This window comes from Pipistrellus kuhlii, unplaced genomic scaffold, assembly GCF_014108245.1.
Source record: "Pipistrellus kuhlii isolate mPipKuh1 unplaced genomic scaffold, mPipKuh1.p scaffold_m20_p_10, whole genome shotgun sequence".
NCBI lineage: Eukaryota > Metazoa > Chordata > Mammalia > Chiroptera > Vespertilionidae > Pipistrellus > Pipistrellus kuhlii.
The window spans coordinates 19,268,527-19,287,196 of NW_023425405.1; the positions used below are offsets into that span (position 1 = coordinate 19,268,527).

Sequence of the window (18,670 nt, forward strand, 5' to 3'; positions counted from 1 at the left end):
AAATTCCAGATACCAGGGCCTCTGCTTGGGTTAACAGGGGCCGTGGCTGGCCTGCAAACCACCATAGGCCCCTCGCTCAGTCCTCCCCACGCTCCAAGGGAACCCCCACCCTGATCTGGGACACCCTTCAGGGCAAACCAGCTGGCCCCCACCCATGCACCAGGCCTCTATCCTAAATAATAAAAGAGTAATATTCAGATTGACCATCACTCCAACACACAAGATGGGTGCCCCTATGTGGACACAAGATGACCACCACAAGATAGCCAGCAGGGGAAGGCAGTTGGGAGGGACCAGGCCTGCAAGGAAGTACAGTTGGGGGCAATCAAGCCTGCATGGGAAGGCAGTTAGGGGTGACCAAGTTGAAGGAGGGAAGTTGGGGGCAAACAGGCTGGCAGGGAAACAGTTAGACATCAGTCCAGCTGGCATGGGAGTGGTTAGGAGGTGATCAGGCTGGCAGGCAGAAGCAGTTAGGGACAATCAGGAAAGCAGGGAGTCGAGCAATTGGGAGCCAGTGGACCTGGATTGTGAGTCGGACATCCCTTGAGGGGTCCCAGATTGGAGAGGGTGCAGGCTGGCTGAGAGACACTCCCTACACCGTGCACGAGTTTTGTGCACCGGGCCTCTAGTACTATAATAATTACTGTAATTGTAGCATTGTCATCACAAGGCTCCCTCATGTTAACCGCCCTTTCTCCTACCCCCTGGCAACCACTAACTTATTTTCTTGTTTCTCATATCTCTGTGAGATATTAAATCTCTACTACTCAGATAAAGAAGTAGATTCAGGTGAAATAATAAGACCAAAATTGTAGATCTAGTAACTGACTTGCCAGATATCTAAAGTATATCTTTGCTTCAAAGAGAATTCACCAGCACCAGTTTATATTTTTAACTAATATTTGAGCTAATGCTGTTTGTTGGGCATTGGAAATACAAAGATGGGAAATATAGATAGCTATCTTTAATGTGGTATGATATATATAAAAGTAATTATCGTAAAAAATACAATGGTAACACAAAAGAGGATTTGGCTCTTTGCTTTTGTGTGTAATTGGAGGTGAAATATAGTGATTGGTCAAGAATGTTTCACAGAATAGACTCCAGTTGGATCTTGTTCAGTGAATAGATTGACTAGGCAGGCAAGTGAGGTAAAGGGATGACATCCCAAGAAGAAAGGGTATTTTATACTTGGAATACACTGCCAAAGCCGAGGTTGCAAAGTGATAGTTTAAAGATCAGATGTATCCCTGACTTGACCGAAGTGAAGGAGGCAAGCTCAAAAAATGTCTCACGAATTTATGATGTGCTCAGAAAGCATTGTTTATAATTATTTTGCCTCATATAATCTTTTCTGAGCATTTCTGAAATATTTTGAACTTTGATTCTTTGTCTGCTCTTTATTCATGATGTTCTTTTCTGTTACTTTTAGGCAGAACGTGTTCATGAGTTAAATGAAGAAATTGGTAAATTGTTGGCTAAGGTGGAACAACTAGGAGCTGAAGGAAATGTGGAAGAATCTCAAAAAGTAATGGATGAAGTAGAGAAAGCACGGGCAAAGAAAAGAGAAGCAGAGGTAACTAAATTCTTAATGTTGATCTGAAGAGTTATCATCTATACTTTATTTTTAATTCCTCACTGGAGGAGTAAGGATATTTTTTTCATTATTTTTAGAGAGAGTGGGGGGTGGAGAGAAAAAGAGAAGAGAAACATTGATGTGAGAGGGACATATCAGTTGTTTGTCTCCCGCTCGAGTCCTGACCAGGGCCAGGAATTGAACCTGTAACCAGGTAACGTGCCCTTGACCTGGAATTGAACCAAAAACCTTTTGGCCCCCAGACCTGCAATCTAACCACTGAACAAAACTGGCCAGGGCAGTATCTACTTAGAACATACATAACTAGTCCATATCATACCAATGGGTTATATCAAAATTAGTGGTTTTTGGAATTTGTAGCCATTGATAATGAAATTTATAGCTGGTAAGTAAAATCAATTGAACTAGCTAGTCACAGATAGCAGTCATTTGTGTCTGTGTGCATGCACACATATTCTGCATATATCTGGTTACTGTGATACCCTATTCTCCATTTTACATCCATGCAACTCTTCCCACCTCAGTACAGTCTGCTAGCACCTTGTGACCCTCAGCTCTTCCTCCATAGCACAGTTAAAATCTGATAACATGCACACGAAGTTCTATTATGTTTGACCCTAAATTCTATTTTTTTTTTTTTTTAAGAAATTGAATGCTTTCATATGAGATTGTATTTTCCACTTTTGCAGTAGTCTCCATTGCTTGTAACTATCATACCTGGGTTTAATTTGTTGTTATAGCTTTAAGGCAGAAGCTTAGGTTATTGATTTAAGATCATTTAATGTTATATGTTTTCTTCTAAGCACAACTATAGCTGCATCCCACAGATTTTCATTGTAATTAAATTAAAAATATTTACCTATTAATGCTTGTGATTTCTTTTCTCCTCCCTTCCCCTCCTCTTCCTTCTCTCGACCTCCTGTCCCCTCCTCTTCCAACCTGCCCTTCCCTTTTCTCCTTCTCCAACTATTTATTATACCATAAACAGTTGATTAACACAGATTTTGTATGTTATATGTATTATATACTATATTCTTACAAAAAAAGTAGTGAAATGAAAATATAGTACTACACTGTATTTATCGATACTGTAAGTTTGTCATTTGCTTCATCTGTAGTACCAACATCAATACTGTCTTATGATACAAAATACTATAGATGATGTTTAATATATAACTAACACTAGACCACAAAGAAATTTATTTACAGATATAACAATAATTCATGCTGAAATAATGGAAAAGCAATAATAGTAATCTGATGGCACACATAAACTAATTATTGAAATTCCATGGCACATCAAAAAATATTGAAATTCCATGGCACATCAAAAAATATATTTTTGCCAATCTGTCAAAAAATAGGTATAATTTTAATTCATTTACACTGGATAGCTATTGTATTGGCTATTGTCTTTTTTAAGTCTTTTATTAAAGCTTTTTTTTAGAGAGAGAGGAAGTGAGAGTGGAGAGACAGACATTGAAGTAAGAGAGAAACATCAATTGATTGCCCCCCTTATAAGCCCTAACTGGGGGATCGAACCCACAACCTGGGTATGGACTGAGATCAGGAGTCAAACCTGCCACCCTTTGGTATATGGGACCATACTTCAACCAACCCAGTCACACTGGCCAGGGCTGTTTTCATTTTTTTACTTGGCAGTCTTAAGGGAAAAGAGGTCAGTGCCCCTGACTAAATAGTCGGGTATCGCATGTTTAAAAATTTTTGCAGCATATTGGTTAAAAAATCTCCGGCCTAGTGTAATAAGATTGCTTCACAGTAGCCTAATGTAGACACTAATGAATAATTATAAAATTTTAACGGCATCCAGTATTCCAAGTCATATTCACAATACAGTATTAGAAACATCATTATATATATATATATATATATATATATATATATATATATATATATATATTTCTTTTTAATTGATTTTAGAGAGAGGAAGGGAGAGGGAGAGAGAAACATCAGTGATGAGAGAATCATTTGGGTGCCATTTATTAATTAATGTTTATGGTATTACACTAAACAAAATGGAAAATATGCAAGAAGCTCAAGAGATTAGTTTTTACTGTGTTATCCCATGTACTGTAGAGATGAACTGATAACATATTTGTTTTGTAAAATATCCTTCAGTTTGGGTTTATCTGACTTTTGTCAGGAATACCACTAAAGTTATGTTACATCCTGTTAGAAGGCACATGTTAGTCGTTTGTCCTATAACTGTGATGTTACTATGTTAGTGTTTGGTATTGACACTTGGAAATGGTAAATATTCTGTTTCCCATCACTTTTTGATTCACAGGTTATTGGTTACTTACTTCCTTTTAAAGAACTTTTCAATAGATTATATCCAGCAATGTCCACTTATATCTATATCTCTTTAGTCAAAGCTACAGAGAAGCTTAGAAATGTTTTTAACTGTGTATGCTCAGAACAAAGAGCAGAATTCTGTCAATAAGGAAAAAAGGATACAGTGAATATACAAACCTACTAGTATTAATTATTTCATTGATAATTGAAAGATATAAATAAAATGGTTCGGTATAAGATATCTAAATTTAAGGCATTTTTCATCTTTTGTCTTATAAACTATTATTTTTAATATGAAGTTTATTATTTGTATGTCCCATCCTCATTTTCAAAGGGATGTGTAAGAAAGAAGGCAGTGGAAGTAAGCTGTAATGATATAGAAGATGTGCATGCCTTCTCTGCAAGCATGGGCAACTTCTACTTCCTTGATCTTTCACTGATAAATAGTTTTGGGGTTGCTACAGCTCATTTTTAACAACAATTATAGAAAACAGAACATTGAGAAAAACTTTCAGAAAGTTGTGTTCTGGATCATGGTAGATACAGTAGTTCTTGGTAAAATGTATTTGGGGCTCAATTTATTTTTTTATTTTTTATTCCTAGTGAAGAGGTCCTGAGACAGAGGATGGGGGTGTTATGGGGAATCTAGAGTTTTCATGACAAAATAGCCATGCTTTGTGTATTCATTAGAAAACATTTTGTTCTTTAGAAAAGTGTATTTTGTTTAATTGTATGATGTTCATTGAAGTTTGTATGAACATTGTTTTTCACTTTTGTCTAGGAAGTGTATCGGAATTCTATGCCAGCTTCCAGTTTCCAACAGCAGAAACTTCGAGTCTGTGAAGTCTGCTCTGCTTATTTAGGTCTTCATGATAATGACAGACGACTGGCTGATCATTTTGGGGGTAAACTGCACCTGGGATTTATTGAAATAAGAGAGAAGCTTGAAGAATTAAAGGTATATTATTAAATTAATATCACTTTATCTAAGTTAACCATTCTTTTGATCTGTATTAGTTGTCTTTTTGTATAGTAATCTTGACTGTGAGTCGCTTTCACAATTCATACTGGATAGTTAGTGTAGGATTTCAAATGGAGATACCAGCTGGTTTAATGGATAATGTTTGAGAGACAGACCTTTAAATACTATTCCCCTATTCTTGGAGGTAGTAGTTGAATATAATAGAGTAGAAATATTGCATACTGGTTTTAAACTAATTCTTCTATACAAAGCCCCTAAGTTTTTCTCTCTTTTTTTTTTTTCCTATAAAATAATATAATATTTACTTTAAAGGAAGTTTGAGAAAATGAACCTAATATTTAGTTGAAATATTTTGCAGTTTTTCACTATATAGCAAGCTGATAGGACCTCTAGTTTTATTTTACACTCCTGCCCCCATTTCAGAAAGGAGTTAGAATGAAACCAATTTTTTAAAAAGGACAATCACTATCAAATAAGTAAGCCATTCTGAGAAAGGCAATAAATTCTTACTCATCTGCTGAGTTCTTTTGAAATGATAAGCAAACAAAAAAGGTATTTCTGAAGACGCAAACATAAACAGAGCGAATGAATATTGTAGTTAATAGTGTGCTCTCTGTATTCTGAGTAGCTAAGATGATCTCGCTCAGGTAAATTTTAAAAGAATGACAAAATGAGTTTCAGTATAGCAAATGGTACCTACTTGGGATTCTTTGCAGATAAACCTAGCAACAGAACAGTTTAGCATTTTACTGTTTTTCAAACAGCAGTATCAGGGTGGTATTGGAAGTGACACAAAACATTTCTATATTGGAAATCATAGAGCATGGGAGTTTGTGATTTATAATGGTTGATTTATTTTATTTTTTTAAAGCTTGGAAAGATTTATTTTTTTATTTTTTTAAATATATTTTATTGATTTCTTACAGAGAGGAAGAGAGAAAGGAAGAGAGAATCATCGATCAGCTGCCTCTTGCACACCCCCTACTGGGGATGTGCCTACAACCAAGGTACATGCCCTTGACCGGAATCAAACCTAGGTCCTTTCAGCCTGCAGGCCTACGCTCTATCCTCTGAGCCAAACCTGTTTCGGTAATGGTTGATTTCTTTAAAAAAAAAAAAAAAAAAAAAAAAAAAAAGCAAAGTAATGCTAGAAAGTATTCAGAGGAGAAAAATTATAGAATTAATTTTCAAATTTTAAGAGGTCATGAAGGCCCAAGGCCCTTGCTTGGTAGCTCCGTTAGAGTGTCATGCTGATACGCCACCGTGCGAGTTTGATCCCTGGTTCAGGGTATATACAGTAAGCAACCAGAATGCACAAATAGTGGAACAACAAATCAGTGTTTCTCTTACTTCTCTCTAAAACTCAATAAGTAACTTAAAAAAATAAAAATAAAAGAAGTCATGGAGGTCCATGACATTTTATAAATTTTATAAAAAGAGGAAAGATTTTAGAAACCAAATTTGTAAGTCTTACCAAAATTGAATCATTGTCCTAACCAGTTTGGCTCAGTGGATAGAACGTTGGCCTGTGGACTCAAGGGTCTCAGGTTCGATTCCGGTCAAAGGCATGTACCTTCTTCTCTCATCGATGTTTCTAACTCTCTATCCCTCTTCCTTCCTCTCTGAAAAAAAACTAATAAAATATATATTTTTAAAATTGAATTGTTATTAGCAGATTTTAATGTTACTTGTACAATATTGGAAACCAGATCTGGCTAAAGTTTAGGATAATGCTCAATAAGAATGGACCCAATAAATAATGCTTCTCATTTATTACTATTTAAAAACTCAGTTGTTTTTTGTTTTTTGTTTTTAAGAGAGTTGTAGCTGAGAAACAGGAGAAAAGAAACCAGGAACGCCTGAAGCGAAGAGAAGAAAGGGAGAGAGAAGAAAGGGAAAAGTTGAGGAGGTATGAAGTAATGAATAGTCTTAAGTATTGGAAGTTGAAAATCCTTGTTTCTAATTTGAGATGTGAGTGGTATAAGATTTTAGATGTTGCCGAAACCGGTTTGGCTCAGCAGTAAAGCGTCGGTCTGCGGACTGAAAGGTCTGGATTCGATTTCGGTCAAGGGCATGTACATTGGTTTTGGCACATCCCCGGTGGGGGGTGTGCAAGAGGCAGCTAGTCGATGTTTCTCTCTCATCGACGTTTCTAGCTCTCTATCTCTCTCCCTTCCTCTCTGTAAAAAATAAATAAAATATATTAAAAAAAAAAAAAGATTTTAGATGTTAACAAATGTAGACATGGGAAATTTTTGTTTACTCTTTAAAATGCTACCATGCAAAACAATGTGCAAGTATGTTAACGTAATGGCCATTAAAGTCAAGGTCCTTTTTTCCTTCCAAGTGTATTGAAGCGGTAATAGAGAGAGAGTCACATGTTTGTTTTGTAAGCTATATAAAAAAGCTCTTTCCAACCCACTGATTTTCATGATGGGATAGATTTGTACCAGGTTGGCATGGAACTTTTTTATGATCTATTTTATGCTTGAAAAAGGTTTGGATTTTTTGTTTCATTGATTAAATTTACTTTCATTCTACACTCAATTATAGGAGCTATAAACTTTTAAAATGTTTATTAATTCAATAATAGGTAAATTATTATTATTATTTTTTTAAATATTTTATTGATTTTTCACAGAGGGGAAGAGAGGGAGATAGAGAGCTAGAAACATCGATGAGGGAGAATCATCGACCAGCTGCCTCTTGCACACCCCTATTGGGGATGTGCCGGCAACCAAGGTACATGCCCTTGACCGTAATCGAACCCGGGACCTTTTAGTCTGCAGGCCGACGCTCTATCCACTGAGCCAAACTGGTGCCGGTGGTAAATTATTTTTAATTCGTATTAATAGTTATTTTTATATTGGTATTGGTTGATAGAATCATATAACTCTTCATATTTACAATGTTTAAATGTTCTGGGTTACTTTTATTCATTATCAACAAATTGCTTGGTATTCTGGTGGCAACATTTTTTGTATGTCTTGTTCATAACTTCAACAATTTTAGGATGGGCAGGTATGCCACAAATGATTCACCTGTAGTTCTAATTTATAGTGTTTTTTTAATTGTATTACACATCTCTGAAATTTAAATGCCTTACCCTTGATAATATGTATAGGTCATGCCAACTTCCTCTGAGTTTTTTTATTTTTATTTTTATTTATTTTTATTGAATTCAAGAGGGAAAGAGAAAAGAAACATCAATGATGAGAAAGAATCATTGATTGGCTGTCTCCTCCACCCCCTACTTTTGATCGAGCTTGCAATCCCAGGCATGTGCTGTGACTGAATCAAACCGTGACCTCCTGGTTCATAGGATGACTCTAAGCCACTGAATCATGTGGCTGGGCCATCTTCCTCTTTGGGGAAGTGCTGTCATTCCTCCACTGATGAATATGTTCTTCATTTATCATAAATTTCACCTCAGAGCTTTAGCTCTATTCTCTTTTGTGTGCTCAGATGGTGATATTGCCCAATATTGTAATATTTAAAACAATATAAATGGCATTAGAAATATCAGTTTAACTTAAAATTCAACTGAATGTAGGGCCATTAATATAAATGATTCAACTGAGGTAAATCAAATGAGAAAAAAATATTCTTTGCAGAAATACATTTTCACATTTGTAGATGACAAGAAAGTACATTGCATCTTTTCTGTTGCCACTTGACAAATTCTTTTAAACAATAATTATATATACATTTGATTTTTTATAGAGAGGAAACGAGAGAGAGAGAGAGCGAGCTAGAAACATCAATGAGAGAGAAACATCGATCAGCTGCCTCCTGCACACCCCCGACTGGGGATGTGCCCGCAACCAAGATACATGCCCTGGACTGGAATTGAACTTGGGACCCTTGAGTCTGCAGGCTGACGCTCTATCCACTGAGCCAAATCGATTTTGGCTAAACAATAATTATAAATGCAATGTATTTCAGTAATGCTTTTAAAAATTTTTTTATCTGTATCGAACTTAATTAAGTATTATAGCTAAGTATGGAAGATGAGGAAATTGCAAGTAAGTTCAAAATTACACCGGATAGGATTATAGCTATGGTACTGAAAAAGGTAATGGTAAAAATTATTACTTCCGAGTGCCATTTTCTAGGCACTGTGCTAAGAATTTATCTCTAGCAGTTCATCTAATCCTTAAAATTCCCCTGTGAAATTGATATTACTATCCTTCTTTTACCAATGACAAACTGAGCTGAGGGGAATATGTATGTCTGCCAAGGTCACACAGATGGTGAATGGTGGAACCAGAGTTGAAAGATCGGGCTGATTCCAATGCCATGCTCCAACTATCTAAATAGTCTCCACAAAAACACTATAATATTGGCTATTACTATTTATTAAATGTTAATTGTATGCTAGGAAATGTAAGAGTGTTTTATGTCAATGTCATATGTCACATTAAACATGTTGTGCCCCCTGGCCTGGTGGCTCAGTTTGGTTGACATGTCATCTTGTATACCAAAATGTTTCCAGTTCAATCCCTAGTTGGGGTACAGGCAGGAGGCAGCTGATCAGTATTTTCTTTCACATTGATGTTTCTCTTTTTTTCTCTACTCTCTCTCTCTCTCTCTCCCAAAAATCAATAAAACATATCCTTGGTTGGGAAGAAATTGGAGGGAGGGAGAAAACAGGAAGGGAAACGTCGTAAGATTGATTTGGGTGTTCTAGGGTTTATAGTATAAGTTTGCAGATCCAAAGTGTATGCTACTCAGATCATAGACATTTTACTCTGCTCCCAGAGGGAATGAAGAAATGACAGATACCAAAGAATTTTTCCAGGGTTGGAAAGTAAGTGGTTTCTGGAGAATTAGTGAGTTGGGATGTGCTGTGTTAAGAACCAGGTTTCTTAGTTAAGAGAATTCATATGCCAAGGTGGGGAAGTCTGTAGAGTTTGTGGTATATTTTGAAAATGTTTCTGTGCATACATATGCCTTATATTTATAAAGTTAACCTAAAAATTACAAATCGGGAAGAATAATTTCTAACAGTCCAGCGTACTTATCCTCATTTTTAGTTACTTTTCTAAAAAAAATAGATTGTTTTGTTTTGTTTTTTTAGGTCTCGATCACATAGCAAGAATCCCAAAAGGTAGGTATAATACAAGTTAAGTAGTGAAGCTGGTTTTTTGTTGTTGTTGTTGTTTTTCAAATATGGGTATTATAGTTAAAATGCCTTTTAAAAATGAATGAGAATAGATTAGTACACTTAATATTTTTGTAGTTCAAGAAATATCTTTTAAGAAGAAACTATTCAGAAGATACTCATGCACTATACTTTAGTTTTATCAAAGTAAAATTATATAAACAGTGCCCTGGAGTTAGGGGGAAAACTTAAAACATTTCAGAATATTTTTTTTACTTTTTAAAATTTTTGTTGATTTCAGAGGAAAGGGAGAGATAGAAACATCAATGATCAGAATCATAAATTGGTTAATAATCACCAGGTTCATAGGTCAACTTTCAACCATTAAACCACAGCGGCTGGGCTACAGTATTTCTTCCTTTTTTTTTTTAATTGGCATTTGTGTGCACTTTTTTTTTTTTTTAAGCGAAGTAAACTTTTAAAATTTTATTGATTTTAGAGAGAAAGGGAGAGATAGAGACACCAATGATGAGAGAATAGTTTATTGGCTGCCTCCTGGGAATCGAGCCTGCAACCCGGGCATGTGCTCTTGTCCAGGATTGAAACCGGGACGCTTCAGTCCGTAGGTAATGCTCTGTTCACTGAGCTAAACCAGCTAGGGCCAGAGTATTTCTTTAAAATCTCCTTTAGAAGCTCAGGATAAATATGTGACAGGAATTTTTTTCTTTCTTTTAAATTTGGGTGGGGCATCTAAGAAACATTCTAAGAAATGTACCTGTTGAAAACGTAGGTAAGTTAAGTAATTGGATATATCTTTGAATGAGAGGTTCATGGTGGATTAGTAAGGGAAACTAAAATGTTTAGTTTAGCCCTGGCCAGTGTGTACTGTGCACACTGAAAGGCTACCATTTTGATTGCTGGTCAGGGCGCATACGAAAATGCCCTGTCAAAGTGCAAATGGGAAGCAGCTGATCACTGTTCCTCATGTCGATGTTTTTCTCTTTCTCTCTTCCCTTTCTCTCTCTCAAAAATCAAAAAAACATATTAGAAATAAAATGTTTAGTTTATGCCTCCATCTTGACTTTATATGAGTTAGTACTTACTTGGTAACTGATCACAAAAAGCTTGAAAGGGGCACTTAGAGCCTTAAAGAGGAAAAGGACATGATAACACTTTTCTTTGACATATTTGGGGGCTTTTTGAAGCCTTTCTTTACAATTTTTACTAGCTACTGGTAATTGTTTTCTATCTGAGAAAGGAGAAAACATGGTGTGCTTTATCGTTCTTAATTCCTCACTTGCCATTCTCATTCTTATACTTGACTCTCTCTCCTGAATGTATTCCCACCTAGAATGCCCTTTCTCATTCTTTTTGAAATTGTAGTATTCCTCTTGTTTGGATGACTTTTTTTTTTTTTTTTAAACATTCTAAGTACTCTTAACTTATTAACTATTTCCCAAGAAATTTTCCCTCTAAATGGGAGCATTTGTCTTTATAAAAGAAAAACCTACCCTAGCTGGTTTGGCTTAGTGGATAGAGGGTCGGCCTGCAGACTGAAGGGTCCTGGGCTCAATTTTGGTCAAGAGCACACATGCATGGGTTACAGGCTCTACCCCTAGTAGGGGGCGTGCAAGAGGCAGCCAATCAATGATTTTTCTCTCATCATTGTTGTTTCTATATCTCCCTTGCTTTCTCTCTGAAATAAAAAAACAAGACAAAACAAAATTATTATTTTTTTAAAGCAAAACCTTACATTTTTTAGATACCCCTATGTGGTTTTTAACCTTTCAGTTATTTTTCTGCTTAAAACACTAAAAAACTAAGACATAAGTAAGTAGAGAGGACCAGTTGGGTTAGCTAGTTTATGTTGTGAGTTTCTCAAATCCAAAATAGAAGTATAAGCATTAATTGATGATACTATTCTGTTTATTGGTTGATTAATGCAAGCTGGTTACCTTTGTTGAAAAAAATATTTAAATTATTTGTATTAGTGAAATAAATTATGTCATCTCTGTTTAAGTCCTCCAAAGATACTCCATTTCTTTTTTTACTACCTGACCTATTTTTATTTATTGCCCACATATCTGGAATACGTATATAGGTTGGTCAAAAGTAGGTTTACAATTGTTTGTGTAGAAAATACAGTAATAAGTAATAATACAAGAATAAACTCTTGTGTTTCCCTTACAACTATAAACCTACTCTTGCACAGCCGTGTAATTGCAGCACAATCTTCTTAGTACCAAGAACAGTGCAGCAGGCATCCAGTAAATATTTTTTGAAGGATGGGTAAGTTTAAAAAGATAAATGAAGTAATACATTGAAAGAAATGGATTTATTATAATAGCTCAAAATGAGTGATTAACCAAAATATCGTTTGGCAAAACTTGTATTGAATGAATTTTAAGCTCTTTCCCCTGCATAAAATTATATCTTGTGAATATTCATGCAAGGAAGAAGTTAAGCTTCTTTAAGATTCTGAATCTGCCCTGTCAAGCTAACTGTATATAATGCATATCTATTGTACAGATTAAACAACAATATACTAGAATGTGTCTGCTCTGCGGAAGTGCACCAGCTCAAAGAAGTATGGATAATAAAATAATTTTGATTTGTTTTCTTAAACCTCACCTGAGGATATTTTCCCATTGATTTTTAGAGAGAGTAGGAGAGGAAGAGACAGAGGAAAACATCAATGTGAGAGAGAGACATTAAATGGTTTCCTTCAAATGTGCCCCAACCAGAGTACATGGCCTTTACCGGAATCGAATCTGTGACCCTTCAGTTTACAGCTGACTCTCTATCCCACATGTGTCAAACACAAGGCCCCCGGGCCAAATCCGTCCCGCCAGGCCTTGCAATGTGGCCTGCACCGCGCTGTCATCACTGCACTCTGCTGCGTTTCCATCACAATGACAGTTTATGACTGTTCAGTAAACCATTCGGCCCGTGATTTAGGCTGGATTTTAGATTTTGGCCCCTTCTCTGATTGAGTTCGACATGCCTACGTGAGCCAAACCACTAAGGCTCCCCCTGCTTCATATCAGAAATATTTTTTAAAAACTTTTTTTATTGCCTAGCTGGTGTTGTGCAGTGGTTGAGACTTGGTCTACAAATGGGGAAGTCGTGGTTTGACTCCTGGCCCATGTTGTGAGCTCAATCACAACTAGGAGTGTGTAGCAGGCAGCCAGTCAATGATTCTCATTAATTTTTCCATCTCTCGATCCCTCTCCCTTCCTCTCTTTGACATCAGTAAAAATGTAATTGAATCAATGGAACAAACACAATCAATGATACAAATATTTTTATTGATTTTTAGAGATAGAGGAAGGGAAGGGGGAAAGAAAGAAAAACAATGTAAAAGTGGAACATAGATTGGCTACCTTTACACGCCCCTTTGGGGATCGAGCTCAAAACGGGCATTGCCCTGACCAGGAATTGAACCAGCAACCTCTAAGTACTTGAGAGAATGCCAACCAACTGAGCCACACTGGACAGGGCCAGAAATGTTTTTTCAAGTGTGAAATATTCTGTTCAATTATGGTGGTTATGTCCACAGAATGTGCCTTTCTTTGACCATAACGTTGACATACACTAAATGCTTTTAAAGTTCACTTAACAAAATAATCATTGGAAAATAAAATCAGTTTGCGCATGTAACATCTTAATGTGTTTTTGTACTTAAGTAATTCTTCTAAATTTCATACCTTTATTTCTCATTGTTTTCCCTCAGTTCTGTCTTCTGCATATGCCATCCCCTCACCACACACAAGTTAGTTTTGTGACTTAAGTGGAGATTACAGAAGTGTTTTTCCTTCTAGCTTTTTTTTTTTTAATATGTTTTTTTTTGATTTCAGAAAGAAATAGATAAAGGGAGGTATGGAGGGAAAAAGAAGGGAGGGAGGGAGGGAGAGAGAGAAATGATGAGAATCCATAGGCTGCCTACTGCATGCTTCCTATTGGGAATTGAGCCTACAATCTGGGCATGTGCTCTGACCAGGAATCCAATCATGATCTTCTGATTCAATAGGTCGATGCTAAATCACAAAGCCACACTAGATGGGCTGTCTAATTCTGTTTGGATTACACTGTGACTAGGCATATTTTGGACATTCAAACTTCTTTTTTTTTTTTTTAATATATTTTTATTGATTGATTTTAGAGAGGAACGGAGAGGGAGAGAAACATCAATGATGAATCATTGATTGGCTGCCTTCTGCATGCTCCCCACTAGGGATGGAGTCTACAATCTGAGTGTGTACACTGAACAGGAATTGAACCATGACCCCCTGGTTCATAGGTCAACACTCAACCACTGAGCCAAACTTTAGTGGTCATACAAAACCTCTCTAATCCAGAGAGGTTAAACTTATTCTAAACAATATTTTCTTTCATGTCTCCCCTCCTATCCATGTCCATCAGGTACATGCTTTACCTAAAGTATGCTAAAAGTCTTATAAGTTTAAATGAAACATTTATTCCATAAAGCATCTAGATAATACAATCCCTGATGTATAGTAGTGATATAGATTAGTTTTCTTCCTTTTTTTATATTCCTGATGTAAATTTATACACTACTGATTGACCTCTGTGTGCGTCATAGCAACTGGTGGTTCTGGTGTTTGGTCTATTTGCATATTAGCCTTTTATTATATAGGATTATATGGGATACCAGCAGTTTTAGTGTGGATTTAGTTGACTTGAATAGAATTGGCATTAAGCAAAGCTACTACGGGATAGTTTCTGTTTAAAGAGAGGCTTTAGTCAATGAGCAGTGTAGTGTTGACAAAGCTACAAAGTAAATCAAATGTTTTTTGTAGATCCAGGTCCAGAGAGCATCGCCGACATCGATCTCGCTCCATGTCACGAGAACGGAAGAGGAGAACTCGGTCTAAATCTCGAGAGAAGCGCCATCGCCACAGATCTCGCTCTAGCAGCCGAAGTCGCAGCCGCAGCCACCAGAGAAGTGGGCACAGTTCTAGAGACAGAAGCAGAGAGCGATCCAGGAGGAGGTACTGAGGTGTCCATAAGAGGACATGGAACTACCTTTATGGTTTAGAATTGGAATACTATTGGTTTGAAACTTGCATCTGATAATATGTACACATTTGTGTGTGGGTGTATTAACAGTTTTTTCGCTGATTGTATGGATAGTTCAGAAAGAATATTCTTATGAGCCAGAGTAAGACATTTGGAACAAATATGTGCAGAGGTTATGCTTTTCTCTGCGTGGTGTGTTTTTGGCAGAGGGTGGGGGTGGGGACGACGTACTTCATGGGCAAATAATTTTAGGTACCAATAGTTTTAGAGTTTTTTTTCTGTATGTATTGATGAATTAGGGACTCTGGGCAGTCCTTTCATTGAATTGTTCAGCTTTGTTTGACATTGTTTTCCATATTTCTTTGAGCTGGTGCACTTCCGCAGAGCAGACACATTCTAGTATATTGTTGTTTAATCTGCACAATAAGTATGCGTTGTTATATACAGTTAGCTTGACAGAGCAGATTCAGAATCTTAAAGAAGTTAGACTTCTTCCTTGACATGAAAATTCATAAGATACAAGGAGTGCAGACCCAGGGTAAAGTAAGTTTAAGGACCTGGAAATTTCATTGGGACAAAGGATAACAATATGGTGAAGCCTTAGTACTTGGTCTGTATAGACCAAACTCCCAAAGTGTCTCAGGTTACACGATGGTCCTTAAGCTAGTTCATTTCTGTGGCCCATAAGCCACACTTTAAAGTGTTTTTTTTTTCTTGATAATTTTTTTTTTTTTTTTTTTTCAGAGAGAAAGGGGGAAAGGGAGTAACATCAGTGATGAGAGAGAAGCATCAATCTGCTGCCTCCTGCATGGTCCCTACTGGGGATCAACCGTGTGTGATCTCCCGGTTCGTAGGTTAATGATCAAACACTGATCAACACTGGCCCGGGCCTTGGCAACTCTTCTTAAACATGCATATAATTTTTGAGTTCCTGGTCTCTACTGGTTTTAAATTGTCTATGGATCATGCTACATAAAAACCATATTAGAATCCACACAATGTTGTTTAAACTTCCTGGGGTTTTTTTTATTCCCAACCAGCCATTCCCTGAGACCACTCACAAGCTGAGTTAGTTCATAGGCTATCAATCAATATTTATTAATTCTTGATTTGTTCCAAGTAGGTCTTTCTTCCCCAGCTTTATTGAGGTATTGGCAAATAAAGTTCTAAGATATTTAAAGTGTGCACTGTGGTGATTTGAGGTACATTACAAAAGCATTTTCACCGTTAGTTAATTAGCACATTCATCACCTCACATATTTATCTCTTTTGTTTTTGGTGAGAATATTTAAATTCTCTCTTCGCAAACCAATAAGTTTTTAAGGTGACTTTAATCAGAAAGAACTGTATACTTTCTACTGTAGGTCTAGTAAAAAATACCAAATATAACATAGTTGACCAACTTTATTCAAGTTAGAAAACAGGACTAATAAGATCTTGGACAACAGACTGATATAAAACCTAGCATATTACAAAGTGCTAAACTGTATGTCATAGAGTAATACAGGAGTGTAGATGTTTATTCCAGAGCAATAAAAAAATGGCTCAGGTAATAGATAATAAAACTTGAATAAAGTGGGTATCTTTTGAATAGGTAAAGCCAGGTAGGAAAAGATGAGTGATTATCAGCAAATGTAGAGAATGAGCAGGGAATTTATATAAGGGATAGTTTCTGATGGTGTGATTTGCCACTTGTCTCAAATTCTTAAAACTAGGCCCGGTGCCATGCCCAGGAAAAATGCATTTTAAAAAATTCTCTATGAATTTTAACTGCACTGTAAATTTTGGGAATCATTCTGCTGGTTGATGGACGGTCTAGACAATTTCACTGGAGAGCCCGCCCACCTTTCATTGTTTCTGGTGTCTGTCACCTCTTTTATGATGGTTGAGATAGAAGGGCTATTCATCTGAGATTGTGTTGTTCTAGTCCTTAATGCTTCCTGCATTTATGAAGTTGTATAGGACGTTTTCCCACCATACACGTGATACCTCTACTAAATTTTCAGCATGTCCTAAAGAGGATTATTTTTGTAAAAGTTTTGCTTTTCTCTAGAGCACTTCTAATCTTCATATTCAAGTTACTCTCAAAGTAATAGTCTTTGTTTTACAAAAAATTATTGGAAAGTTGCTATTAAAACCTAAATGTTGTTATAAGTTATTGCTATATATTTGAGTTTAATTTTCAAGGTAAAAGTCTAAGTTAAGGGTCTTTAATGATTTGTTGTTCCCCTGCCTCAGCTGAAATACTGGTCCCTGATAGAAGCATATTCTGTTTGTGACCTTTCCCTTGCAACAGTTACCCATTTTCATTCTCCTGCTTCCTACTTCCTATTAGTGCAGACCCTGGAGTCCAACTTCTTGGGTTCAGTGGCCTGGCCAAGTAATTTAATTATCCTACCCTTCTTTTCCCATCTACTAGGTAGAGATAGATAGTAAGAATACCTGCTTTATTAGGATTATTGGTAATTTGAGTGAAATAGTGAATGGGAAACTGCTAGTGTATAGGCAATCTAATCTCTCACAAAGCATTAGTTGATGCTCATCTCATAGTTGATTTTCCGTTATTACTGACCTCTTTCTCATCATCTCCATATTCCATTCTCATGAAGAAGTATGGGTAGGATTAATGTAGCCAGATGTGTACTGTGTTTTGTTTTGTTTTTTTACAGTACATCATTTTTAAATTAAGCTCATTAAAACCTTAATTAAGCAGAATGCTTGAAGTTGGCATTACTTTATCTTTCAACCTTTTCAGTTTAATCCTCTTTAACTGTATTTGTAGAATGTAGTAGTTTTTTCCTGCCATAGAAGTTAAAAGTATTAATCAGGCCTCAGATCCAAATTCTGAACATGGGTTAAGTGAAATAATTATGTAAAATTATTATGTCACCTATAAAGAAAGAAATAAACATAATATGTGGTACTGATTCATTCTAGATGTTGAAAGTATAGAAAATTCCATATTAATTCTGATCCTGTAATGTCCTTTGGTTTTTCTACTGACTGAATCTCTGATATGAGCTTGCTTTGCTATTATTTACTTTGTTGAAGTTGGGTGGGTGTGGGAATAGAGAGGTTGGGGACTCGTCCCCCCTCCCCACGTGGGAGTCTGTTCTTATTTCTCAAATTTCCACCATTGCTACAAAAAGAAAGAAAAAAGAAGCAGTCTTGGTTAATCAAGATTTATAATAATGTGATTGTCTATCTCTGTCTTCCATCTTGATTTTTATCTGTTGGTTGAATGAGCTAACTGAGAAGGAGTAAAGCAGATTTTGAAAATAATGAATGGTTACCTTGTCATTAAATGAGTAGTTTTCTTATCTAAGTTGTCTACAAGCCAAATCTGGTCCCCTAGCCTGTTTTTGTATAGGCAGCAACCTATGGATGGTTTTTACATTGTTAAAGGGTTGATAAAAAAGAAAAGGAAGAAGAATATACCATAGAGACTGCATGTGACCTCAAAACCTAAAGTACTTACTCTGACCAAACAGCAAAAAAAGTTTGCAGAGCCCTTGTTTAAGACATTGATTTCCGTCCTATGTGGGATCTATCTACATTCTATAATATATTTTAAAGTAAGATAATACGTTTTGCTTTTTTAAGTTATTGTGTATAATTCTTATGTTAAATG

The 18,670-nt window shown here is 36.2% G+C and overlaps 1 protein-coding gene across 18 annotated transcripts in view; it reads left to right on the forward strand.

Annotated features, from left to right (window-relative positions):
- The window catches only part of LOC118713617 (putative RNA-binding protein Luc7-like 2), a 62,914-nt gene that overhangs the window by 42,665 nt on the left and 1,579 nt on the right, over positions 1–18,670 (forward strand). For 16 of the 18 annotated variants that reach the window (XM_036428356.2, XM_036428462.1, XM_036428393.2 and 13 more), the window contains 5 exons: positions 1,433–1,576; positions 4,695–4,871; positions 6,713–6,804; positions 9,976–10,005; positions 14,820–15,011. In XM_036428356.2, the coding sequence (XP_036284249.1) occupies positions 1,433–1,576; positions 4,695–4,871; positions 6,713–6,804; positions 9,976–10,005; positions 14,820–15,011 (635 nt within the window). The remainder of the gene's footprint in view (positions 1–1,432; positions 1,577–4,694; positions 4,872–6,712; positions 6,805–9,975; positions 10,006–14,819; positions 15,012–18,670) is intronic. The other 2 variants (XM_036428376.2, XM_036428346.2) reach the window with 1 other exon arrangement.